Here is a 26825-nt window from a genome sequence, read left to right on the forward strand (position 1 = left end):
TTGTTCTACATTAACTGTAATACAGTAGAAGTATCCATTGTCAGATAAAGAAGCTTCTCACAGACACAAAGTATCTGTGCTCTCCCTGCCCATCAAAAAGGCAGAATTCCCAATCCTCTCACACCTTGTGCAGGTACCCACCTGAATCTTGCACCAGAGGGTTTGTTCTGAGAGCCCTGCCCAACGCACAGCACATTTTCTGTGGCACGTGAAGCCAACAGGCTGCATTTCCTGTGATTCATCACACACCTAGATTCCAGTATTTGCACAGTGATATCACAAGTTACCCAAACCAGCAACTGCAGCTGAACTGCTGTCGCACAATAACCCTTTGTAGCACTTTAATTGAAGTTGCAACACAGCAACCACCCAAATGCTACATTAAAGCACTGGCTGAAAGAGGACTCTCCAGGTAGGAAAACCCCTGGAGAACAGCACATGCTATTTTTCAAGTTGTGTAATGACCATTCCATTACACAGCAAAGTAAGTCAGAAGGCCCAAAAAAAAATCACAATGGGCATTTTGGCATAATGGCAATACAGCAAAGAGTTTATCTTCTAGAGTGTAGGAGATCACATTTAGGACTCTTGGAAAGGGTTCATGTCTTCATAACACATCAGTAAGTTCCTAATACAATGATGAGTAGTAAGTCAACACTACCAATCTATCATAATTCTAGACAAAGTCAGTTACCAAACTTGCCATCTTAGCTTCAATTTCCAGGTCACACACAGCTGTGCAGGCTCCACGGAATTAAGTTTCCTTCATTAAGTCCCAGTCACCCACCTTGTTTACCTCAGAACAGCTTAAGACAGAGCAAGAGCAGAAAGTAACCTTAACTTTACAAAAAGTGTTTTAGGATCACCTGCCCAGGTTATAATGTTACCACCAGGAACTGTTATACAAGTGCATTTTTGGCAGTGAGGGCGGGGGAAATATAATCTTGGAAGATTCAAACCATATTGTTAATAATGATTACCAACAGAAGAATTATAGGCAAACTCAGACAAAAACAAATCCTCTAGTTAAGGCTACAATTAAACTTAAATCCTACAGACTATTTCTTAAAAGTCTGACAGATCAGTATGGTTCCTGTCATGCTGTTATTGTCATATCAAATAAGGTGTATACAAACTTACAGAGAACTTCATTGTTTCTTTGGGATAAGCCCGTATTTTGGCCTGTGCAGTGATTTCCTTTATGGCTTTTCCAATTTATTTACGGCGTTCCCTCTGGGTGCATTTGAAAAAACACTCCTTGTTTTGATGGTCGCATAATAACTAATAACATTACACTGGTCACTAAACTTAAGGACTGCAGGTGCCAGGACACAGAGGAGAACAAACAGCACACAGAGACACGAATACAGCAGCTTTCCCTCACATGAAGGGCGAAAGGCGGACCACCATCACCACAGGACGAAAGGAAACCTAAGAGCACACCTAATGCCCTCACACCATCGAACAGAAACCACCGAAGGGCACACAGCACCCGCTCACCAAAACTCGCTTGTTAACGCAAAAAGCAGGACATTAAACACCTCCCACGCCGCCGCTGCCCTCCCGAGGAGCCGCCCAGGAGGTGCCCGAGCCGCTCTCCCAGCAGGTGCCGGCGGGCCCGGGGCTCCGCTCTGCCTAAAGGGAACAGCCTGAGGAGCCCCGAGGCCTCACAGGTCGCCCAGGCCACCCGCACCCACCGCTGCCCCGCACCGGGCTCGGTTTGAGCCGCCCCCAGTCCCCCCTCACCGCCGGCGCCGCCCGCCGCCATCCGCCATGAGCGGCCGCCGCCAATTCAAAAAGCGAGCCGCCGCACGCCCGGCAACGCCCATTGGCTGCCGGCCCCACCGCCCCTCCGTAAGCCGCCGTCTCATTCGCCACCTCCGCCACATGTCCCGCCTCCTCCCCTCCCCTTTCGGGACAGCCCCCCTCTCTGATTGGGCGTTACGCCTGCCGCTCACGCTGGGCGCTCTCCCATTGGCGGTGGGTGGTTGCCGGGCAGACGCGCAGCGCTTGTTGAGGTACCGAGCGCAGGTCGCTGAGTGGGCGGGGCGAGGGACACGGCGGGCGCTGATTGGCTGGCGGGGGGGTTTGAACGCTCCCAACGGCCGCGCCGAGAGACCCGGATGGAGCGCGGGGCGCCCCCCCCCCTCAGCCCCCTCAGCCCCCTCAGCCCCCTCAGCCCCCTCAGCCCCAGCCGGGACACCAGGCGAGAAATCACCGTGGTCACCGTTAAGAAATAAATTAAAATTAAAAAAGGGTTTTGGGTGTGCATCTGAGTTTCGAAGTAACCAGTTCGTAGGAAACAGGTGCTGCTGGGGGAAAGGCGGGGCGGGGGGGGGCGAAATAAGACTGGTCAAGGTGAAAATCAACCGCTGTCTCCATGGCACCAACCACAAAATAAATTAAACGTACCAAATGCTTTAACTGCCCTTTTATTTTCACTTGTTCCTTATATTAAAGGTTACTGGTCCAGAAGGGAATTTTGTCGTAGGGGCTCAGTCATGTCACTGCCTCAATATAAAAACAACAAGAGATATATTTTCTCTTTCTAGAATTTTTGATTGTATGTCAAATTGAGTTCTTAAATCCTACCCTCTTTTTTTAATTATTTGATTATTTTATACTACACAGTTTTATCAGTTCAGGCATTTCCATGGCTGATCCAGCAGCTGTAAAACTCCATTGACTTTTTATTATTTGGAAGAAAAATGGAATAGGAAAAAGCAGAAGGAGACGATTACAGGTGTTGTTTATGTGAATAAAGATTTGCTGCTGGTGTACATGTAAATTAGAACTATTTTCCTGAGGAAAAGGTTTCGAAATAACAGCCTGGAAATCGAGGAGCTCATTCCAATGCTGACACAACTCAAACTATTACACGGTCCTACACTTATTTCAGACTGAGTAATTGCAACAATGACTTACAGTCAAAACACAGCCTGACGTCCTATTGCCACATCTAAGTACTTATTTGGGCCATCACTTTGCAGTTCCAAGCCAGGCCAGCCTTCATTGGCTTTTCCCCTGTTCTCTTCTTTCTCCGCAGTCTTACAAAGTTCTTTTCAGCCAGGTGTTCAGTTTTGCCCACACCTGAAACCTGGAACCATATTTCTTCTACATTTTAGAACAAGTTCTGCAATAGAGGAGTCCGTGTTACTTTTGCAATACAGTTTCTGGAAAAGATACTGGTGATTGCACATTGATTTCCACTTTACTTCTAGATCTTGGAAAAAAAAATTCTATTTAAAGTTTTGTGTGTGCAAAGGCAGGAGAAATGTATTTATCAGGGCTGGGAATTGTCAGATGATACATGCCTCACTTCTCGGTTAAAGGTTTATAAAAGAATTTAGGTGATATCCAATACTGAATGTTTGGATATCAATAATATAAACTATATAAATATCAAAATATAAATAGAGGCTCCCTGTGCATATAAGGAGGGACTTGCATAAGCCATTTTTTTTTTTTAATTTACTTGAAAATCCAGAATTATCTCAAAAACCAACTCAGATATTCTGGTGAACTGCCTTAAACTGTCCTTCCTGGGACTGACAGAACCTTTAGGCAGTAATCACTTAAGAAAAGTAACTGAGTTGTTTGTGGGGGTTTTTATTTGGTTGGGTTTTTCTGTTGTTGTTTGGGTTTTTTTAATCCAGTACATTTATTCTCCCAAAAGTTCAGATCAGGACTGATGACAATTACTATTCTTTGTACATCTGACATTTGAAAATCTAAGTGCTTTTCTTATAAAAGGCTCTGAAATGGAAACATCCATTATTTTGTGTTTTGTAAACTCTAACATGCAGCTGAAACTTGCTCTTCCTTCCAGATAGAGCTAGGCTTCAGTAACCTAGGAGTATAACTTTTATCTAGTAGTTAAACAGTTTCCTCTCACCGTGACACCCACAGGGATTGGGTTTCAGGAGATTAAGTCGATAAATGAATCCTGTCACAACAGCTACATCGCAGCAGTAGGACCTGTGGAAGAAGTCAAGGAGGCCACATCAGAAGAGCTGATGGAACCCCTGATGGTCCCTAGATAACTTGCAAGCACTCTCATGTTTAATTTATCTATTTTATATTTTTTTAAAGAAAGTAACCTTTCCTAAACCACAGTGTTTGGGTTTTTTTTTACCAACTGACTTCTTTATAAGCACCTGGAAGACAACAGATTCCTCAAAGAGCTATCGATTCAGTTCAGCCAGAGCAGCAGCTTTCAAAATGTGAGGAAGAGGAGAGATCAAGCACAAGATGCATGTGAGGGGTCAGTGGGAGCATGAGAAACCTCAGAAAAATCCCATCCAGCCTTCTCTCTCTTTTGAGGAAATGACTAGATGAGAGAGGACTGGGACTAGAGCCAGTTTTGCCAAAGGTTTGGGGACAATGAGACAGGCATCAGTTATGACACTCCAGGATGCTGGGTGTGGGCTTTAGGGGCAGGAGCTTGGGAAAGCAAGGGAATGGGAGTATGCAAAGCAAGGGAGGCAGGGGAGCAGGGCACAAGGTAAAAGAGAAGGTGTGGGCACAAAATAATACAGAAAGGGACAACTCGGTATAAAAAGCTGGAGACCTCAGGAATCTCACCTTGTGCTGCTTTCTTGGCATAGTTTGTTTCTTCACACCTGTAGTCTACCCAAGTGGACCATGAAAATCACAGAAACTCCATCTGCTGTTGTTACGAAAAAAGGTTAAAGATGCTTGAGTGTCTGATTTCCTCACAAATTCCAGAAACTTTCTTCTGCAACCTTTAGAATCAGTGAGGTGGTACTTCAGTTCCAGGAAAGCTAGACAAAAAGCTGACCTTTTACTTCTTAGAAACATATTTTTCTTTTATTACCTTTCCATGTCAATTTTTAAAGGAAACTTGTGCTTTCCAGGACTCTAAATAATTTCTATGTGACTTTTTAGTACTATGAATTCATTTTTTAAAAGCAATGTCATTGTTAAAATTAGTGCTCATTCCTTTTTCTGCATTAAATTCATAATGCACATGAATCTGACTATTTAAATAAATATTTTAATTTTCTGAAGGTAGAACTGTGAATAAGTAGAGATTTGTGTGAAGCCTGAACCATATAGTGTTTGGGAAGCCCAACAAATTCCCAGTCTAAGACAGCCTAAGACAAAATTACAAAATAAACATGCCTTAAAAAATAATCTTTCTGGAATTGTTTTGTGATGTGTTATATAAGAAGTAGTATGTTTTTTTCTGCTAAAATAAGGGAGTCCCTGAGTTCCTCCTGGAAACATGCTGGATCTGGGATCCTCACAGATTGACTTGAATTGATTCCCATTGCCTTCCTCTCGAATCTCCCCAGCCTCAGGGCTCAATGAAGAAGGGCCAGCCTGCCTGAACGCTGATACTACCGCTCTTTACTGGTAAAGAGCTGCCACTGTGCTCATCTTCCAGTGCTACAACACCTAAAAATGGAAAATCAACGCCAGCTTGGACGAGGCTCTGATCAAACTGGACTAGTGGAAGGTGTCCCTGCCCGTGGCAGGGAGGTTGGAACTAGAAGACCTTTAAGGTCCATTCCAACCCAAACCATTCTGTGCTTCCATGAAACTGGAGAGGTTTGCTTGTGGGTTCAGCTGCTGCCAGGTCAGTCTTCCCAAAGCCACTTGTGTGCTTTTGCCAGCCCAAGGTGGGCTGTGGGTTTGAGTGTGGGTACAGAATCACAGAATCAGCTAGGTTGGAAAAGACCTCTGAGATCATCAAGGCCAACTAACATGACCTTGTCTTCTAGACCGTGGCACTAAGCGCCACGTCCAGTCTCCTCTTAAATACCTCCAGGGACGGTGAATCCACCACCTCCTGGACAGCCCATTCCAATGTCTGATCACTCTCTCTATAAAGACCTTCATCCTAATGTCTAACCTAAACCTCCTCTGGCACAGCTTAAGACTGTGTCCTCTTGTCCTGTCGCTGGTTGCCTGGGAGAAGAGACCAACTCCCACCTCACTACAGCCTCCTTTCAGGAATTTGTAGAGACCAATAAGGTCTCCCCTGAGCCTCATCTTCTCCAGGCTGAACAACCCCACTACCTCAGCCTCTCCTCACAGGACTTGTGTTCAATCCCTTGACCAGCCTCGTTGCCCTTCTTTGGACACGCTCCAGCACCTCAATATCCTTCCTGAAAATGAGGGGAGCTGCTGTGTCCAGTTCTGGGGCGCTCAATTCAGGAAGGATATTGAGGTGCTGGAGCGTGTGCGAGGTGTCAGGAGCGGGTGCGGGGTGCCAGAAGGGTAGCCCCACGAGCCCACGCCTCCTGTATCTGCACATCCCCTTCCCGCGGGGGATCCCTGCCCGCAGCGGGGCCGCCCCGGGCAGCGCAGCGGACCCTGCGGGGCGGCGGCGCGGGCGGGCCCGGGCGGGGCGGCGCTGGGAGGGCGGCGGGGCTCGGCCCGGGCCGGGCACTCGGCCCGCGGGCCGGGAGGAAGCGCCGGCACTTCCTCCGGGGGAGGCCGGGCCGGGGGAGGCCGGGCCGGGGGCGGTGCGCGCCCCGCGGGAGCCGCGGCGAGGCGGCCGCACACGGCGCGGCGGGGGCGATGCGGGCCGCCTGGGTGCTGCTGCCGGCGCTGGCCGCGCTCGCCGCTTACTACGTGTACCTGCCGCTGCCCGGCGCCGTGGCCGACCCCTGGAAGCTGATGATGCTGGATGCCACCTTCCGGGCGGCGCAGCAGATGGTAAGGCGGTCCCGGCACCCGCGGCTCTGGAGGGGCGGGCGGGCACCCCCCATCACGGGGGAAGCGCGGCCGCGGTGGCGGTGCCCGCCCGGGGCATCCGCGCACCGGGACCGGCCCCGCACCCGCACCCGCACAGCCCTCCCGGCCGTGCCCCGTGCGTGGCTGGAGCCGAGTCCCCCGCATCGCTGACATCGCTGGGGTCGGTCCCGCTGCAGCGGGCGTTGCCTGCATCCAGGAGGAGAAGCGGGGTCGGGTCCCGCTGTGCCGCCCTGGCTGCCGCGCCGAGACCGGGCTGATCAGCCCCGGGTGTCGCCCCGTCCGTCCGAGCACTGACGGTGCCAGCGCTGCCCCCGGGGCTCCCGGAACAGGCTCGCCAGGGCTCGGTCTGGTGCCCAACTTGCCGGCTCGTGGTCAGAAAAAAAAAAAGAATTGGTGGGATTTAATCTGATGCATTACACGTGCCTTAGGAAAAGATCACATATAAAGCTCTTTCAAATATTAATCTGCCTTGATTTGGTGCCTTGTTACTAAACAAAACTCTCTGAATGCTTGATTTTATTTTTTTTTTGGATTTTTTTTTTGTTTTTTTTTTTGGCACGAGGCAGTCGTCACTTCACTATTTCTTCCTTATTTTGTGCCAGTGTTTTTATGCTGACATGAAACATCTCAGAGATGACAAAATTTGAACTTTGCTTTTTCCTAGCGTGATCTGATCTTTTACAAGGACTCATCAGTCATGGTCAGGACTGATGTAAGGCACTGTGTATGTGAAAGCTGAAAGTTGTTTTGTTTTTAATTCCCTAGCAGTATCTCAGTTTACTAAGCTGGTTCTGAAATGTGCAAAAGCTTGTATTTCGAGCAGATGAGGATCCCCTTCAGAAAGGGATTAAATGAGTTAATGGACAGAGGACTCATAAATGGATTAGGTGGGAATGTACCTGCTACATTCTTAATACACTAACTGTGGATGGTAGGAAGCATGGGGAGAGTGGACCATGCAGTGTCCAAACTTGTAAATTCTGCCTGAACAGCTTCTTTGGGTGCTGCTGTTGGAGACAGAGTCTGGGACTAAATAGATCTCTCATCTGATTCACTGGGACATCTTCTCCTGGGCCAGCTGCATCTCTGAACCACAGTTTATCTCTAGGATGAAAGGATAAAACCTATTTTCTGTACAGGATAAAGCCTGTGCACTTGTATACCCTCACGTACGTCTAATAGGAAAATTATGCAGAAATGGCCTACAATAGCTTAATTCTTCAGTAAAATCTATGGCTTGACATTCACTTGCTCCATGTTTTTAACTCAAGTAACTGAACTGCAAGCACTCAGCTTGCCCAGTTCATTGATAAGTACAGACAGAAGGGCCATGGTGCCTTCCCAGAACCCTGCCTGCAAAACACAGTGTCACAGTTCATTCAGGAACACCTGAATCAAGGCCAGAACCTCTGGCTGAAGGAGACCTATCTTTAGAAAATCATATGACTGTGACTATATATATGTATATTGCTGCTGCCTCAGGTACACGTTCAGTTTGTTTAAGTGGAATGTTGGGCATAGATGCATTCTGGTGTCTCTAGCTTGGGAGCTGAAGAGTATCTCTTTTGGGGTATTGTAGAGGTCATAATTTAAGAGGAGCTGGCAGGACAAAGCCTGGTGGGTGGCAGCTGGAGCAAGCTGGCTGGCAGGCAGGGCTGGGGTGTGCACGTTTGTCCCACTCTCTGGGGTGAGGAAGTCTTTGTTAGGGAGAAGTGGCAATTTCTTATTTGTTTAAGTCTCTGTCCTTAGAAATAAAAACTTCTGTAGTGAGAAAAATTACTAAACAAGTAACAGTTCCTGTACTGTTGCTTACATATCAAAGGGATAAGTGAGTTTTACACAGAAACATAAAGAAGTGAGTTGTTACAGGTACCCGAATCACACATCAGGTGAACCTTGGGGCATTCATTTCTGGAAAGAGAGAGAAGGTGCTTTCCAAGTGTTCAGAAGTCTTTCTAACACTGAAATAGCACAGTCGGGAATAAGTGGCTGCCATTAAGAAGGAACTCTGTGAACCGGAGGTAGGAGTATAAAAGTTAAGCTTGGGTGTTTACTTTGTTAGACAGCTTTTGTGTGTGTATCTATAAAATAAAGTGAATGTCCTTTCACAGAGCTCAGCTTCCTCTTTCTAACAGCTATTGCAAGGTCAGGTGGTTTAACATTTCTCTCGATGTGACTTGAACTTTCACCCACTTCTGAATGTATTTCCAGCATGATGTTTATTACTCTGCTTTGTAGGTTTAATAACAGACAGAAATACCTTTCTAACTTTAAAATCTCTGAAATGTACTGTTATCCTTTTTTCTGCCCCACAAACTTCACGTGGTTCAAATACAGTTAATTGTCATTTGCTTATTTTGAAGTAGATTCGTGAGGACTCTGATGATTAGGTGTGATAATTTCTTGTTGGGGATAATGTGTTTGCTCGGTGCATTAATAATCACTGTGAATAAAAGACAATAGGGCTGTCACTGGCTTTCAGCATATTAATGATAAGGTTTTTACGTGTGCATGTAGAGTTTTATCCCAGTCAGCTACAAATTTTTTTACAAGCTTGGGACTGAGTCAGTGTCCTGGCTCAGTGTGAGGCTTCAACAAACGTTCAAGTATAATCACATTGTTTAGAGAGGACACAATGCTTCTAAGGCAGTTTCTCTAAGTAGGTTTCAAAACGTACTACAGAAGGGAACTGATACTAGTCTTCGATTGGGAGGAGCAGAGATAGGAAGAGAGCCTTATCTGAGTCACAAAAATTCCAGTGAAGGATACTGATCTGGGTTTTCAGAGCCCTGTTCCTGTGCCCTCTTTAATGCCCTGTGCTGCCCCAGAATCAAAACAGAGGAACTGAAGCTTTAATAATATTGATGAATTGTTGTGAAAGTGCTTAACAAAAAATGAGAATAATTTGCCCCTCACCTGTCTCAAAATAGGGAATGGTAACATTTTTGCAGAAATCTGTAGTGTAACACAGTTTGACATCAGAAACTAAAAAATATGTGCATACGTATGCATACAGGTACATCAGAACTCGGCTTCACTGAAATTTGGAAACCCACGTAATATTAATTGTGGCATTGAGTAATAGATTTAACTATAGTTATTGTTTCATTTGGTGCCTGCTAAGAAGTGTCTAAAGCAACATTTCATAATTCTGCTGTAACAGCAGGATTGATACAGGCATTTTTCACTTCTTCCCCTAACCACTCTCTCTTACAGGAGTAAAGAGAGCAGCATTTGTTATTGGCCCTTTGAAGTAAGTTATTTCTGAATACCACTGTCAAGATACTTGGTGTTCTGGTGCATGGCAAGGAAGAAAGTATTTGGTGGTTTTTTGTTTGTTTGGTTGGTTGGTTTTTGTTTGGTTGGTTTATTTTGAATTGGGACAGCTGTTTGCAAAGGTTTGGAAGGATAAATGGATTGGCATAGAGGCCATAGAGAGACATATTTGGAAGAAGGTAGGCAGCTGTGCAGGGCAGAAAACTCCTCATCAGCCAAGTGTTTCCTTCAAGCTTCTCTGCCACTCACTCATTTTTGGAATAAAATCAATCATGGGACATCAACATTCAGGAGTAAAGAAAGCAGTTCTTTCTTATGTTTTAATATTTTTCTACCCATATATTTCAGTGTGTGTGACTTCTGGACAGATGTAAATAATAGTTATAGGCAGCCAAGTAAGTTGCTGATGTTTCTGGATGCAAGAACTGTTTTGCAATTGATTTACTGGAAACCAGGTTGTTAGTTGTTACAAGTAGGTCTCACAACACTGGCACCTCAGCAGAAACTGAACCACATTGGAAGTCCTGTTAGCAGTAACAGATAACTTTTTTTGCTATCTGGTGTAAGAGCAGATCCTCATGGGTGAATAGGTATGTGCCCAAAACCTTACATTAAAATGTAATCTAGATTTTGCTTCTAATTAATAAACTGAAAAACAGTCTTGCTGGAGTTTTTTGAGTTCTAAAGGAAATTTATGCAACTAAGAGCACTTGTCTTTGAGGACTGTCTTTATCTAACAGTATTAAAAATACATGTTCTTTACTGAGCAACAGTGTGCTTGAATTGAGAAATCACTTTGTAAAATCACCCTGAAACAGGGTGAACTGCCTGAAATACACAAAAACCAATATGTTGTGCACATTGCTAAATGGGGAAATGATCCTGTTTGTTTTTCACTAATCTCTGTTATTGACGACAGATATTGTAGTTGGCATTGTGGCCTCTAATGTTGATAGAAATGTGTTTTGCAAATGATGCCAGAACTGACAATACTGTCTGCATGTTTTAAGGTAGGAAGTTTAGACTTATATAGTTCAGCCTCCCAGTTCCAGCATCATTACTCAGTTGAGTCATGAGGGAGATTTGGCTCAGTCACGAGTAGTGCTATATGTAAAAGAGCCTTAGCTGTTTGCCTAATTCCTGATCCTCCTGAGGCCCGAAAGATCAGTGCAGGACCTTGGGCCTGACCAGCTGCGAGGGGAGTGGAGGAAACAGCTGATGTGTTGGGCTCAGTTTTAGAGGCTTTTGTGCATTCTGAACACGACATGTCGAAATAATTCCATGGGTAAAGGTCAGAGGCAGTGTTAGATATGGAAGTCACACGAGGACAGAGAATCCCAATGGGCTGAGTAGTGCTAGAGGTTACTAGACATTAGCAACAACAACTTTTGGTTTACTTTTTTGCAAATGACAGAAATAGAGTACCAGTCCTTGAGGGATGTAAATGTAATAACAGAGAGCACTTGGAATTCTCCATGAAATTACCAGCTGAGGAGCCAGTAGAAAAATCCAGTTCAGGCACAGATATTTGTGGTTAAAGGTGAAGTAATGGTGCCTCTCTAGAGCAGCTAGAGAGCAGCTCTTCATTCTGCCTGCTTTTCATCACAGCCCTGACTCCTTTCTTCATTTTTTAAAAAATTCTCCTGCACCAACTAAATCTTTCAGTATCTGGTACCCCTCATCAAAGAATTTACCAGAAGGAAGGTGGCAGTCTTGAACAGTTCAGTCTCTAGGGAGTCTCTGGGTTGTTCTTACCTTAAAACCTCAGTTATGGGAATGTCCTGGTGAAAGAGAAGGAGTTTGGGCTGTAGTAGTTGCTTTGCCTGACCTGGTGGAGAGATGGGGAGCTTTGCGGTGTGAGTGTAAATCGCACAGGTGTCAAGGCAGACATGGGTCACAGGGAGCCAACAGCACCAAAATGAAAAGCTGCAATCAGAAATGAGCAACAGTCAGTCACTAGGGCTACTGTAATATGTCCATAGTGGGGTTTTGCCATATTGGCTCAAATGCCTGCAAAATACTCATGTTTGCCCTGCTACCTGCCCAGCCCTGTCTCTCAGGGTCCTGCTGCTCATCCCGCTCTGCCTCGCTTCCCAGCAGCTGAGCTGTCTTGGTGTGTGTCACCCCATTACTCAGTCCAGCCCATAACGTGAAGTTCACCAGTTAAGCTTCCCCAGAACTACCTGTTCAGAGAACAAAAGTATTTTTTTTTCAGACAAATGCATAAAGTCAGTCATTACATGGGAAAACTTGCAGCTGTGACCCGGAGCGAGCGGTGTGCTGTGCCTGTGGCTGGCAGAGCAGTTCTGGGCCAGTTGCCCACAGGCCTTTCATCTTTATACTATCTCCTCTTTTTTCTGTAGTCTCTTAATTTCCCCCTTGTGCTTTTGATTTATCTTCTTTTTCTCTAGCTTTTGGTATTACAGCACTGTCTTCTCTCCCTTTTCACCAGGGAACATCACTGTTTTCCCCTTCCCTTCCCCCCTATCCACACTCATAATTCCCAAATATATTTAAGTGCTATATTTGATAGCCTGCAACAGCCCTGCACGTTGTAACAGGAAGGGTGGTAAAAATCACAAATACCAGGAAAGATCAAACCCGTAATTGCTCACATGAGATGACAGATTCCAGTTTTATACTGGATTTAAGGCAATCCAGCTGTGGGCTACTGCCAAAAGAGCTGGTCCCATCTTTTGCCCTGCTCCCTCTTCCCTGCCTTGGGGTATAAGTAGGATGGTGACATGGCTGAAGTCCAATTTTTTCTCTGGTTTTGCTGGGTTCAGATTGAGCTGGTACAGCAAGGTCATGCTGTGAGGCTTCTGTTTATTAGTGCCACCACAAGAAAGGTGCCAGGGAAGCACAGCTGTTGGGATGGGCATATCTTCTGCCAGGATTATATTTGTATTACAGAGTGCTAAGATATTTTATATAATTTTAAAATATTTATAGGGGGGAAAAAAGGATTTTATTTTAAGAGCTTTGGCCAAGACTAGCTGTTTGCCAGCAAAAAGTGCAATCCTGGTGCCTTTATAAACAACAAGCCAATAGGCTGATTAGATGGATCTACTTACAAATAATCTGTGTAATAAGTGCTTGGCAAAAAAACTGCCTATGCCTGACAAATAATTAGGACTGTTGCCCTGATGTAGAAAGCATCTCTTCCAGGTTTATGGATTCTTGGAAAGAGTGGTCTATTTCAGGAAAAACAGACATGAAAGAGCGTGCTAACCTGCAGAGGACCAGGGTGCTCTGTGGTTTGAAGAGCAGGGCAAAACACTTCCCGGTAAATACCACTAACTAGCCTTGAAAACAAAACATTCCTGATTCCAGGGAACATGTGGTAATCTTGTCTACAAAGAATGTGAACTAAAGTGGGAGAAAACAAAAATGAGACGTCTATTGCAGCACAGTCAGGCTAAAAAAAAAATCTACTAAAACATTGTTTTCCCTAGCAGTATTTCTGAAACTGCTTCCCAGTGTTTACCTTCCCTTGGAACATCCATAGGGCACAGGGAGGATCAGACCTTTATCTGGTTACATCGGTGGCAGCCTAGCAAATGGTGTGCCAAATTATTAATAGATGTATTGCTCTTCAGATTTCAAACTAGAACTGGGTTTTCCTGTGGGAGTTTTAAGTAATGGTGGGAGAAAAGCACGGGCTGAAATTCATGAGATACAAACAGCCTTGTGAATTCAGGATTTCTTCCTGCCAGGTGGATACTTTGTGTTTCTTCTCCAAGAGAAAAGCCTTGCAATGCGAAGAAATGATATTCCATCCAAAAAGCAGCAAACATTTTAAAATTTGGATTCCCACCAAACCATCTCAGCAGGGTGACATTACTACAAGTTAAAGGAAGAAAATAAAGTAATTTTTGCAAATTCTGGGTTTGGGAGTGGATTCCACTCCCAGCTCACATAACAGCCCATTGTATTTGGCATAGATTTAGAAAAAAATAAATAAATATCAAAGCTTGTCTCATTTCTACAGCAATGTAGAAAGTGGAAGTGGGGCTGTGCAGGGCCTTTTCTGAAAGCAAATATTTCAGGTTTTTTACATTCAAACTAATTAGGACAGAGAAAAAAAAATTACATGTAAGAGGTTGTGGCTGTAGGAGGCAGACCTTCTTTGGCAGGGATGCTGATGAGTGCTTCAAAACTTGCTTTTCCTCTGGAGGGGTGTGTGTGTATGTGCATGCAGTTTTTGTGCAACTATCTGTTCTTCACCTTGTGAATGTGGTTAGACCGGTATCTGGGTGACCCCATCGCTCAGCATCTTTAATTCATTGGAGCAGTTGCACTGCAGCAGTGGGACTTGGCAGAATTAAAACAGCACAGTGGTTGTGTGCAGGAAGGCTCTTGGAGAAAAGTATCATTAACCTACTGTTGTTCTTGGATAGTGTTTCAGATCTTTCCCAGTTCATCTGGAAAACACAGGACAAGGCACCTATATATTCCTTTAATACCATTCCTGTTTTCAAATGTCTTTGCTGTCTTTGGGAACCTTCTTAATTTGGAAGTAGAAACACATATGCTTTGGGGTGGAACAACATAAATGCTCTGAATTTTGGATGCCTTTCCACCAAAAAGCATTGCCTGTGTGGTATTGCCCTCTGCTGGCACCGGTCTGTGGAGCTTCACAGGTCCCACAGAGGAACATGTTGGTGAGGTTTGTCCCCTTCCAAGGTGTCTTTCAGAGGGCCTGAGTGCTCCTTCACAGTTGTGATCAACCAAATGCTCATGGCTTGATTTTTTCTGACAACAGAAAATCTTGTATGGACAGCTTTTTGTTTTAATAGAGCTTTAGAAGCACTAAAGGTCCTTGATAATAATTCATTTTCCAGTGAATAGTCTAAGAATCCATATTCAGTTTTATGTAGGACCTGCCCTTTGAAGACAGCTACATTAAACATCAATGTGGTATCATGTGATATGGTCTGAAGTAACAGGAATTTTTCTTCTTCTCTTTCCCCCCTAGGGACACCTGATTCACTACCTGAGACTCAGCCATCACTTGATAGTTCTGAATTATTTGATTAATACCTTTGATTTGTACCAGCTGGAGTCTATCTCCTCTGAAGACATTAAAGCCACGGATGCTGTTTTTGACGGTGTGGAAGTCAGAGTGTTTGAACCTCCTGCCAGGGGAGATGAAAGCCTCAAGCGCGGTGTTGTTTACATCCATGGAGGGGGCTGGGCCTTGGCAAGTGCAAGTAGGTGTCTGCCAGTAATTAAATAGGGTTCTGGTCTGCTTTTCTCCAAGCAGAGAAAGCCAAAAGCTCTTTTTCCTGCCAGGAATGACAAGTATGCTGAGTACCTGAATTCAGTAGTAACTGGTAGATCAGTTCTTTAGGAGAGAGGGAGAAAAACATCGTGAACACACAGTAAAATATCTTACCTGCACGTGAGCTGTAAAAGGACGAAAATGTTAATTTTGTTACATCCTGAGAGGACAGAATAGCTTATTGTTTAAATTCCTGGGGTGCCTGAATGGGCTTCTTGAGCCAATCCCCCACTTTCTGTGGTTGTGTGCAGGAGTCAATCCTTGGTGATCAGGATCCAGTGACTATCTAGTGTAAGGGACTTGCCCCATTTTCACAGAATCATTAGCAGAAGAGTGAGCTGATCAACACTGCATGTAACAGCCTTGCTAATGTTTGGTTCTTAAATACCATATTTGGTTCTTAAATAACACATATCTGGGAATACACACTGCTGAGCACAGACAATGGGCAGCACAAGGGAAACACGTAGAGGTTGGTTCCTGTCCCATGGTCTGGCCTCCTGCCTTAGGGGACCACAGCCACCACTACATAATTACCTTGAAAATTAATGCTGTTTACTGCAATTAGCTTGGTAACCACAAATATGATCTGAGAAAGTAAGGTACAGCTATAGGCAATGATAAGGTAACCACTCAACCCTTCCACACCCTACTGCAGGAAAACAGCCTTGGAGGAGAAGGGGCAATGTGGTTCCTGTGGCTGCTCAGAGGTCCAGATCTGATAGGATTCTTCTCCCTTTTCCTTCCCCGTTGCTCGTGTGACATCCTGAATTCCATACAGCCCTGATGCCTTCTGTGGCTTCCTCTACAGGAAAAGAATATTTTATGGGTTTTCTGAAATGATCCAAAGCACAGACTATATTGACTGCATTTGAACTATGCATGTACAAGTCACTTAGACCATGATTCAAGTGACAGTTCCTGAATAAGTTTAAAATCTGGCCTTTACCTGCCCTTGGAAATCCCAGTCTCTTTGTCCTGTAGCAGTTAAACATTTTACTCCTCTTCCTACGGAGGAATTGTGCTTTGAGATGGGTTTTCTTAGCCCTGCCTAAGCGATGTTTAACTTCCTGCCTGCCTTATTTGTTCTTTAACAGTTTGCATATGACTCTTGTTGTGCAAAAAGTTCATATTAAATTGCTGTGCTTTGTCTGGGTGATTTTAACTCGGCTATGTCAGATGTATCCTGAGTCCAAGGCACAGAAGTTAATGACACAATTGCTACACCTAAATATTAAATTCTCAGTCTAGATACTTTAGGAAACATTTAGTGCCTCAGTATATTTTGTAGTACCAGGAACCAACGATTAAGTAACTGGAAAGGAACAAAATTAAAGATAATCAGTCCTCTGATAAATAGGATAGCCTTGATTAATACTCCCTTATATGAGTAGCTCAGCTGACATTAACAGGGCGACTCATTTGAATCAAAGCAATGCATGCTATCATAAAATGAACCACAAGCAGTGACTCATACAGCGATAACTGTTTCTGGATGCTAATGCTCCCAAAGTACCTTTGGGTACCTTAAATTTTGCCCAGCTGAGAGAATTGTGATAGGTGGGTGAAATGACATGCCTCAAGTCACCAAGAAACAGATGAGGAAGGAAGCATTAGGCTGCAGGGCTTCTGAAGACATGAATTATGTTCCCTCTGCTACAGCATGCATTTGGCACTTGATCATTTGCAAGCTGATCTCATTTACTTTGCTTATATTTGCGTGATGTTTGTAGATTTTCTGGGAAGGCTCAGGTACAGCGTTATGACTATTGACTCTTATGTCCCTAACATCATGTCCTTTCATGCCAGGAACAAGCCTTTACATCAACCTCTGCAGAATCATGGCTGACTCTCTGAAAGCTGTTGTTGTCTCTATTGAGTGAGTAATCTAAAACTAATCATAGTTTTAAACTAATTTTAAGGCATTAGAAATATGTAACATAGTTCTTTTAGCTTTTCCCTTGTTACTGGCTTGTGCATAAGGCTTTAACTTGGACAATAATTCTCTATACCAGTCTGATATTCTTATCCTTTTAAAATTGCAACAAAATGGCATGGTATTAAAAAAATCATTTGGGTTTCTAATTATTTTAGAGGTCATTTTAGAAGACAGAAATCTGGGAAAAGAAAGTAGCACTGAATTTAGTTGGACAAATACTAAAAAGCAGTGTTAGTGCATCTTGCAGTTTTATCTGCATGTAAAGAGTGTAGCTAAAACCTGAGATCACTCAAGTACCAAGTTATGATTCTGTAAATACTTGTGAACTTTAAAAATAATCAAACAAATAAAATCAAACTCATTTGGACATGATGTGCACCTGAAAGAGGGCTGAACCACATTTCTGTGCCTCCTCATATAGAAACAGGGACTTTTGCCATCCTCAGTGGCCACTCCCACTGCTGCAAAGTATATTATTAATAAATATATTTAAAGTAATATTTATATATGTATCATACTAAATATATCCATATTAAATCCCCTAAAAGTCTGTCTATAACCCACAGTTTCTAAGGGTCTGCCACATAATAATTAGCAAATCATTTTACCCCTGCTCGTTAACCAGAATACACTCTGGGGTCTGGCAGTTTCCTGTTCCTTTCTCAATCTCCCACTGTTCCAGTCACCTCTTCTAAGCCTTGTGCTTCCCTCAAGATCAGAAAACTGCCAGACAACAGAGAAGCAGGGCTGCTTTTTTAACACATTGCACAATTCCAAGGTAAACAAATCTCTCAATGAGCTAACTGCATTACCTAGATGACTCCAACTTGATTGGCCATCTTTATTGTCAACTTCAATATTTTCTTTTGCAAACCCAATCAGTTAATATAATTACTCAAGTTTCCCACCTGCAATTTGTTACATACCAAGCTTTGTGATCTAATTGCAACTTAATTATATGGAGTTGATGTTACTCATTTAATACTTACTATAGTGTACTTTAAAGGGTTGCCTTTTTCTTTATTTTTTTTCTACTTTGTTTTTTATTAGTAGAAGCAATGAAAACTAAAAAAAGCAGCTGCTGGTTATTCCAGACGAGTGGCGATCACAGTATTGAGAAGTTCCTTATTTATTCCTTTTCTGATTTATGCTGGTCTAATTCTGCCTATTGCTCTGAGTTACTATTCACCTCTTCAACTTAGCCATTATATCCTTCAGTCAAGGTGTTTGTACTGAATTAGTCAAGTCTAATTAGATGTCTCATTGGTTTGATTGCTCATCTCACTTTCACAATCTCAGCACAGTGTGTTACACAGTTTTGCAAGGAGTTCCCAAAGGACTCTCTCACATTCCTATATATGCATAAGATATAGATTGCTTTCTGAAAGCAGGTCACAACTGGAGTGTGAAACTTGTAATCTAAGTTTAAAATTTATTCTGTGTATGAGACTTCTTTGGCTTACAGTCTAAAGATGCTTTGAATCAGAAAGCTGAATTTTGGGTTGCTCGGCTCTGCTGAGAATGTGTAAAAGCTGTTGTTTGAAAAGCTACAAACAGAAGACGTGCTTTGTAGCATAAGGCCTGGTTACAACTCTGAGATTTCAAGTTCTTCAGTAAATACAAACAGACTTCTCCTGCACTGTTGTTCAAAAGCTGAGAAAACCTCGTGCCTGGGATTCAGCTGCTGGCTCCTCCTGGCAGACTGTTTGCTCTCTCTCTGCCTCAGTCTCCCCACCTGCCCAGTGGGTGTATTTCTGCTCCTCTCCTTGACAAAGGAAAGGAATTATCAGATCTGTTGCATTGGAGCAAACTGGTATTACTCAATGTCTTGGCTCTTGTTCATTTCATGGCACAGAGGTGTATACAAGGCTCATTTTCTCCTGAGCATAGGTAAAAATTTGGGTAACAGAAGTGCTTAGGGGTTTGGCTCAGCAGAGTCTGCTGGATATATATGATTTACTCTCCTTCGTACTCACTAAGGTGGGAATTTGGATCACCAGACTGAGTGTAATGGCTCCCTTGCCAAGGGTGTTTTAAGTATTAATTTTTATAATGCATAATGAAATCCTCTATTGGGAAATCCTAGGAAAGTGCTGCACAGTTTTATACTATCTTGGTGTTATTCATATCTAGTAGGTTCACTTTAATCTTTCTGAACAGTTATAATTAATCTAACATTAATTATAAGATTAGGTCTTACATAAGTATTGCACACCTCCTACTCTCCCTGTAGTATTTATCCTAATGAAACAGCCATTTCCAGTCAGGATTACCTGATATAACCTGTTAATTCTGAAGGAGAGGTATGGTGCTGGTAATAATTGTCTCTCATCCCTTTGTTTTGTAGATACAGACTGGTTCCACAGGCACGCTTCCCCGAGCAATACCACGATGCCCTTCGTGCTACAAAGCATTTCTTGCAGCCTGATGTCTTAGCTGAGTATTCAGTTGACCCGAGTCGAATTGCAATCTCTGGTGACAGTGCAGGAGGAAATTTGGCAGCTGCTGTGTGTCAGCAGGTAACACCCAGTGTCTGTTCTGTGTTACAGTACGACAGCCCAGGTCAGCCATGCAGAGGGACTGACAGGTTCCTTGTGCTGCATCAACACAAGGTGATGTGTCAGACCTAAAAGCAGGATGGTACAAAGCCAGCAGCTGGTAATTTTTCTTCTGTAAAGTGACTCAATCACAATATGAATCACATAGGGTTGCTTCCACCTCAGAGTATTCTGAGAAATTTCTGCCTTTCTACAGTTACGAGTTGTTATGGATCAGATTTTAAGAGCAAGTATCTAAACTACCTTTTTTTTTACCCATTTGGCTTTTTTAACTCTTTGTTTTTCTAAGTAGGCGTAATTTATCAATATAGCTTCCTATTTTTAGATAATTATATCTAAAAATATGGTTTTATTTCTTTCAGATACAAATGAAGGACAAGAAAACTACAATAAATGAAGCTTAATTTTTCTGCTAAATTGTCTTCCCATAGCATTTTGCAATTTTAAGGAATTTTTTTTTGTATATCTGCAGTTTAAATGTAAATTAAATCTGAATTTGATCTAGTAAAGAGTTTAAAGGCAGCCTGGGGCAAGTAATAATATTTTTCATGGTTGAGTGAAATATTATTATTACTAACTTTCCTATTGCCATAACCCTTAGTGATAAGAAAGCAGATACCATGTCCAGACAATTAATTATCATGACAACCTTGCAATATTGAATTAGAGTAAAAAAATTAATATGAGACAATTACAATAAGAGTTTCATTGTTGAGGACTGATAAACATGATAGTACCATGTTTTGGAAAAAGCATTCCTAATTCAATTTTCTGATGCATAATTCTTTTTAAACAAGATAAGATATGATAGAGAATTGGGTATCTTGTGTAGAAGATGAAACAAAGAGTTTGCTGGCTTCCAGAAAGACAACTAGGGGCACCAAATGAATAATTGGTAGACTCAAATCAAATGCAGTTGTCAGGGTCAATTCAGACACAAAGAGGTACTTCTGCACTTTGGTGAGCCTTTGCTAGAGTAAACCGTGGATGCCAGCAATCTACATTTGCTGAAAAAAAAAAACACAAACCAACAAAAACCAGATCAATTCATGGAAGAAAAATCCATGAAAAGCTGTTAAGCTCATGAGCAGATCCTTTAATTCAGGAAATCCTTCAGTTGCCACTTGTTAAACTGGGCACTGTGTTAGAGAAATGCCACTTTACACTCTTTTTTTTTTTTTTTTTTTTTAATCTTGTTACACCCTTCAATAAACTTCTGTCCCTGATTTCTGTTGGGAACAGGATACTGGGTCTGCCTGATGGCCCTGTTACAAGAGGAGAAGAAGATCAGGCTGTTGATACTTCAGACCAAAGAGCCTCATTACCTGTATAAGAGCAGAATTCAGCCTGAAAAATGTCAAATGAATGTTTGCTTGTATGAAATTCTACACTGATAAATGTTTATTCATACTCCCAATTCTGTGCTGTGTTTTTCCCCACAGCTTAGCAAGGAGGAGGATTTGACCGTCAGACCGAAACTGCAGGCCCTAATTTATCCAGTCCTTCAGGCATTTGACTTCAATACACCCTCTTACCAGCAGAACAGGAATATGCCCGTTCTTCCTCGCCATGTCATGATCAACTACTGGCTGTATTATTTCAACGGTAACCACGACCTGGCTCACGCCCTGCTGATCAACAACCACACCGCCCTGGACGTCGGCCAAGCCCTCTCTTTCAGGGGGCGCCTGAACTGGACGTCCCTGCTGCCGCCGTCGTTCAAAAAGGACTACAAGCCCGTGGTGCAAACCACGGGCAAGGCTGAAATCGTCCGGAAGATGCCAGCGCTGCTGGACGTGCGGGCGGTGCCGCTGCTGGCGGACGGCGAGACCCTGCAGCTGCAGCCCAAGACGTACGTGCTGACGTGCGAGAACGACGTGCTGCGCGACGACGGCGCCATGTACGCCAAGCGCCTGGAGAACGCGGGCGTGGACGTCACGCTCGACCACTTCCACAACTGCTTCCACGGCTGCATGATATTCACCCTCTGGCCCACTGACTTCTCTGCGGCCTTCCAGACCAGGAGCAGCTACATCAAGTGGCTGGATGAGAACCTCTGAGGAGAGGGGTCCCCCTGGAAGGCAACGGGGCGTGAGGTGTCTGCTCCTGCAGGAGAGCAAACAGTGAGAAAGTGCACTTTTCCAAAATCCTGACTTCATCGTTCAGCTGCAGCTGCAGACCACTAACTGCAGCATTTACTAGCTCCATTGGCCTTGACCAGAAAAGCGTTTTGAGAAATACTTTTTTTTCAAACTTCAATTTTTTTTCCACCTTGTTTCAGATGGCTATTGCCAAACATAAACATATTTTGAGCAGGGAGATCAGCATTCCTGTAGGATTCTTAGCTGGCTGCAACTTTCAAGCTCTTACTCTTAACTAGGCACAAAGGGTGGGGTTTTCAAGTGATGTGAGATAAAGCCAAACACCTACATCTACATCTCAATGTGTAAAAAGGGGAGCTAGTTTGCAGCAGTGCTGAGCATCCTATGTTACAGTGTGAGCACTCACCTTTGACAGCAGAGTCATGCATTTGAATGGCAAGCGTGGATTTAGGTGTTGGCTTTTAGGCACATAGACAAATGGCTCATTTAAATTTAAAATAAAAAAAAAAAAAAGCTCTTCTAGGCAGCTGAGGTGATGCTCCTAAGTCCCTTAGCCAAACATGTAATCCAGCTTTGGAATTTGGTCTTTACTACCTTTTAGTTATTTATATTTTTAAAAAGGACTAAATATATTTTCAATAAAAATTATTATAGAATACACACAAATATGTAGGGTAAAATAAAATAATAATAAAATTCTGTAGCAGCAGAATCCAGATTTCTTAGGTGAGTGACCTTCAAAGCTGCTACTTATTTGGCTAAAGAATGTGACTTCATCTGTGTTTAAAGCCTCAGTTGTATGACTCCTTAGAGAAAAGACTGAGCTTACTACAAATAATCTGCTGTGTGGTTTGCACTAATGTTTGTAACTATTAGTAGAAGTTTTTGTTCATTAACTTTTCCTTTGTGCTTGTAGTCTTAATTGTATTTCCTGCTTCCTGGAAGGAGGGAAGCAAGCAAATAGAACTGGGCTCCAATATATAGGGAAGATTTAAACCTGAGCTTTGCAGCTGAGCTTTGTCTGTCTTGTAGACTGACCCAAAACGCTGGGTAAGCTAATCTTGCTATTGAGCAGCACATCTCTACAGTCTGAGCCAGCCTGTAAAGTTCAGACAGGCAGGACAGGGGAGGGAACCCACTTGTGTCAGTGTGTATTGTCCAGGGGGCTTATGGCTTGCAGCAATGATAGTCGTGTCAAAAGCCCAGTGTTCCTGGGCAAAGAGGACAGAAGGGTAGATTAAATTCATCCTCAGCTTTATCGAGGACTCCCTGTGGGACCCCAGGAGAACAAAAGCAGTCTCTTTATGCTCCACTTCTGCAAGGGAGCGAGTAGTAATTTCCTACCTCACAAAGGAGCTGTGAAGCTGAATTCACAGGTGTGTGGGAATGTAACTGGCAGGCAACAATTCACACAGCTTTTGACTTTCATTCTTCCCCAAGATCGTGCTTGGAACAGCCTGTCCCACAGCTTGGATGCTGCTGGGCTCCTCCTGGGAGCTGTGTGTCCTCCTGGGCAGTTGGCTCATCCCTGTCTTGGCTCCTGTAGAAGTACCCCAAGATGAGGCTTCTTGGCCCTTCGAGATGATAACAAATTTCATCGGAGCATTTCTTACAGCAAGATTCTGAAGAGACCTTTTAAAAAAAACCAAACGAGGTACTGGTAGATCAAACTGCCTTCTGACATTTAAAATATATAAACCAGTCCATTTTCACTGGGATTTAAAATAAGAAAATGGCTTTGCTGAATCATTGTTTCCTAGGAAATCAGATTGTTAATGTGGTTGTATGTGTTAAGAAAGGCTATTAAGGAGGCAAGGCCTGGTTGTCAGCTCAGTCATGCAGGCCAGAACTCATTCCCAGCATAGGTTCACACGGAGATCACAAGACAAAGCTTTTTCAACAGTGGCCCAGATTCTTCTTCCATTTAGCTCATTACAAAGACTCAGCGGAATTAGAGCAACCAAGTGACAATTTGAATCAGAATAAATTTTTGATCAAGATATCCAATTAACACTGCAGAAGAATTCAAGCTTTCTATCTGGATTCAAACCCTCTTTCCTCCTTTTCCCCATAAACGCAACTAAAATGGATAGAATTTATTCTTAAAACAGACAGCAACCAAAGTTATGCCTTTTCAAAAGACAAGTTACTAATCTGCCCCACAGTCCTTTTCCATTATATGGAGACAGTTACATTTGCCTGACTTTAAACTATCACTGAAATAGTAAAAAAAAAATACTGACAACAGGCTTCTTCCTGAATTTCCCACTTGAAGAGTAAACCAAGTCAGAAAAGATGCAATTTATATCTACTCGCTGTCATTAAAAGATAGTATAGCTGTAGTACTGGAAAAAAAGTGGTTACTATTTCTATAAATCCTATAATAATTAAGTTTTCCTGAGAGCTGTCTGCAAAGCTTTAGCTCAGCATTTGTTTATAGCTAAGTTATGAATATCTGCTATGAACTTATAATTGCTGCTGGTTTTTTTTAGCTGAAATGAAAGGGAGAGCTGGAATATATATATATGTTCATGGAAGAATCGGTTGTAAATTTATTTCATGCACTGAAGCACAATTAAGTCCTGGCACAAGAAATGGTAGTAAGTTTATAACTGGAGGGAACGTGTTTACTAAGTCATCACCAGCCTGGTGCGACACCCGAGATCGCAGCACAGCGTGGGTGGGATGTTACAGTATTAACTACTTCTGTCAAAGTACCTTGACTACTTCTGTCTTGCAGCCATGTGGTTTAAAACATGACAGCTGCAGAGAGACTTGATGGATCCTACAACATAGAAAGAAGAGGTCTGAGTTCCAGCTCTGAAGAGACCTTTAGTATACAGCTGCACAAGACAACTGATCACATTCACTGTAAACATTGAAGCGTTAGTCCGAACTTGCCTTTCCTCCTCCTTTGCTCTGTTCTCCTTTGCACGCAGTCCCCGTGCCTGGAATTGAAAGTTTAGGGTTGTTTCCAGCCCTGCTGCGGCAAAATCCTAGAAACAGCACTAACTCAGGATTAGGGGAAGCTGGTGCCCGATAGCAAGGGATTAAGGTTAATCCACGTTGCAACATCTCGATTTGTTCATGTGTTTTCCTCCTTCCCCAAGTGTTTCCTCGGGCGTAACTAGCACCTTCATCCCTTGGTTATTTCCCAAAGCGGTTTAGGGCACTTTGCACGTTGTAGGATCAGACCAAGCGTTTGTAGCAATATTTCACCTGTGCACGGTAGAGTCAGCCTTGTAAAAGGAGATACTCAGTAAGTTTGTCTGCTTATCCTTTCCTTACATCGATGAGTATGGCTAGCTACCATTTTAAGATAGCTTTTCTTCCCCTCCTACAATTAGACTTTGTCTCTCTATTGCAAGAAAGCTTTAAAAATAAAAATAAAAATACAAAAAGCAAAGACAACTTGCATAACAACCTGTAGTCATGCATATCCTACTTTCATAGGCCTGAGCACTGTATTAGTAGGTTCCCGGTATTTTGGCCAATATTTGAGACATAAATTGAGGTTTTGTCTCCCTAGTTTAGGACCTCTTGAAGTATGGGTGTTCAGCATTTCTGGAAGCTCTGACCTGTTTAAAGATGATTCATAATGCGTAAAAATCACAAATAAGTTGAATTTCCTAACCTTCATCTAAATAATTCTAAAATTGCATCCACAGCCAAAGCAGAAAGGCCATTGTGGGTTTTAAGTCCTACAAATAAAAAGAAATGCTTTTTCTTTAAAATGTTGTTTTGTAGCATTTGGGCCTCTGTATTTTTTTAATCTCTTACCAAACTTTATTAGAAACTTTTTAAAATAAAGTAAAAACATTAGAAGTAGATAAACTTGAGTTAAACCTTTTAAGCTGCTATGATCTGTAACAATGATGTTAAAAAAACCACCAACAAAACAGCTGGTTTAATGTTCTCATATTTATGATGTTCAAAACTCCAAAGTACAACATACTTGATGTGAATGCATTCAATATCTTATGCATGACTGATTTTTGCTTTTTTTTTCCCAGAGCAGGGGAAAGATTTGTAAGATCTAATTACCAGTGTGATTTGAGATGTGCTATCAAAATGAAGAACAAATAAATAAAGTGAAATATATCTGTGATTTATGTCTTTTTCACAGGACCACTGATTTTGTATTTCTGAACATTTCCAATTTGATTTTTGGTTGTTTTCAAGGCAGGAAACCTTGCTTGTGTGTCTGTGGGCTGCAAGGGTCACTTCCTCCTTCTTTATTTCTGCCAAATGATTAATGGTGACCACATCTGCTGGTGCTAACGTCTGGCTTGTACCTGCTCCAGTGCTGTTGTTCTCTTTCCAGATAAACAGCAGAGCTCATGTTCTCCATTCTGATTTATAATCATCATAATAATATAATTATATTATAATATATATATTATCATAATAATAATTTTTATATGTCTATAGGTTATGCCTATGTTTGAAATCTGTTTTAGCCAGTGAAAGTCCAGGTTCCTTTTTCATTCCTATTTGCCTTCCTTTCACATTCTTTCTTTCTGAACTGTAACCCATTTTCTGTCCCAGCTCTCTCATTTATTGGTGATCACAGGAGCAATGCTTTTGAAATATCCTAGTGTGGGGGTTTGCCATTTTGTCCAGCAGGCTCCTGTGACGTTCACAGAATATAAAGCTTTCCACCTGCTGAAAAAAAGTGGGGGAGGAAAGCTTCAAAGACCTTATAACCCTATTTTTTAAGCCAGCAGGAGTCATACTCCTGCTTGCATTAAACTGAATGCATTAAACTGAAAGCACTAAAAATAGCCTGGGCCTCATCATAGAACATTTTTTTCCAGTTGTGTTTTCTTAGATGTCATAAAACATCTGACTGTGCAGGGCTTGGCAAGCCCAGGGCAGTGCCTCCCACAGCAGGGCGCGGCCATGCAGCGCATCCCGTGCCTTGGTGGTGCTGGAGCTGC

General features: G+C 42.9%; 1 protein-coding gene and 1 long non-coding RNA gene across 2 annotated transcripts; one reads left to right on the plus strand and one right to left on the minus strand.

The window, feature by feature from the left end:
- Positions 1–2432: 2432 nt before the first annotated feature.
- LOC126636173 (uncharacterized) lies at positions 2433–6833 on the minus strand. Its single transcript, XR_007627925.1, has 4 exons — positions 6610–6833; positions 4585–4669; positions 3896–3978; positions 2433–3133 (listed from the first exon to the last, which is right to left on the minus strand). It is a non-coding gene; the product is annotated as an uncharacterized LOC126636173 (long non-coding RNA).
- NCEH1 (neutral cholesterol ester hydrolase 1) lies at positions 6511–25986 on the plus strand. The gene is made up of 5 exons (XM_050308096.1): positions 6511–6687; positions 14981–15215; positions 17096–17165; positions 19573–19744; positions 21226–25986. Exons 1-5 carry the CDS (start codon positions 6550–6552, stop codon positions 21841–21843), a joined length of 1233 nt encoding a protein of 410 aa, XP_050164053.1. The 5' UTR covers positions 6511–6549; the 3' UTR covers positions 21844–25986.
- Positions 25987–26825: the final 839 nt, after the last annotated feature.

This window comes from Myiozetetes cayanensis, unplaced genomic scaffold, assembly GCF_022539395.1.
Source record: "Myiozetetes cayanensis isolate MyiCay16 unplaced genomic scaffold, myiCay2020 scf13, whole genome shotgun sequence".
Classification (NCBI taxonomy): domain Eukaryota; kingdom Metazoa; phylum Chordata; class Aves; order Passeriformes; family Tyrannidae; genus Myiozetetes; species Myiozetetes cayanensis.

Coding starts and splice junctions, on each gene's coding strand:
- NCEH1 (XM_050308096.1), top strand. CDS start 6,550: ATGCGGGCCGCCTGGGTGCTGCTGCCGGCGCTGGCCGCGCTCGCCGCT. Junction 6,688..14,980: donor TCCGGGCGGCGCAGCAGATG/GTAAGGCGGTCC, acceptor TTTCCCCCCTAG/GGACACCTGATTCACTACCT. Junction 17,166..19,572: donor GCTGTTGTTGTCTCTATTGA/GTGAGTAATCTA, acceptor TTTGTTTTGTAG/ATACAGACTGGTTCCACAGG.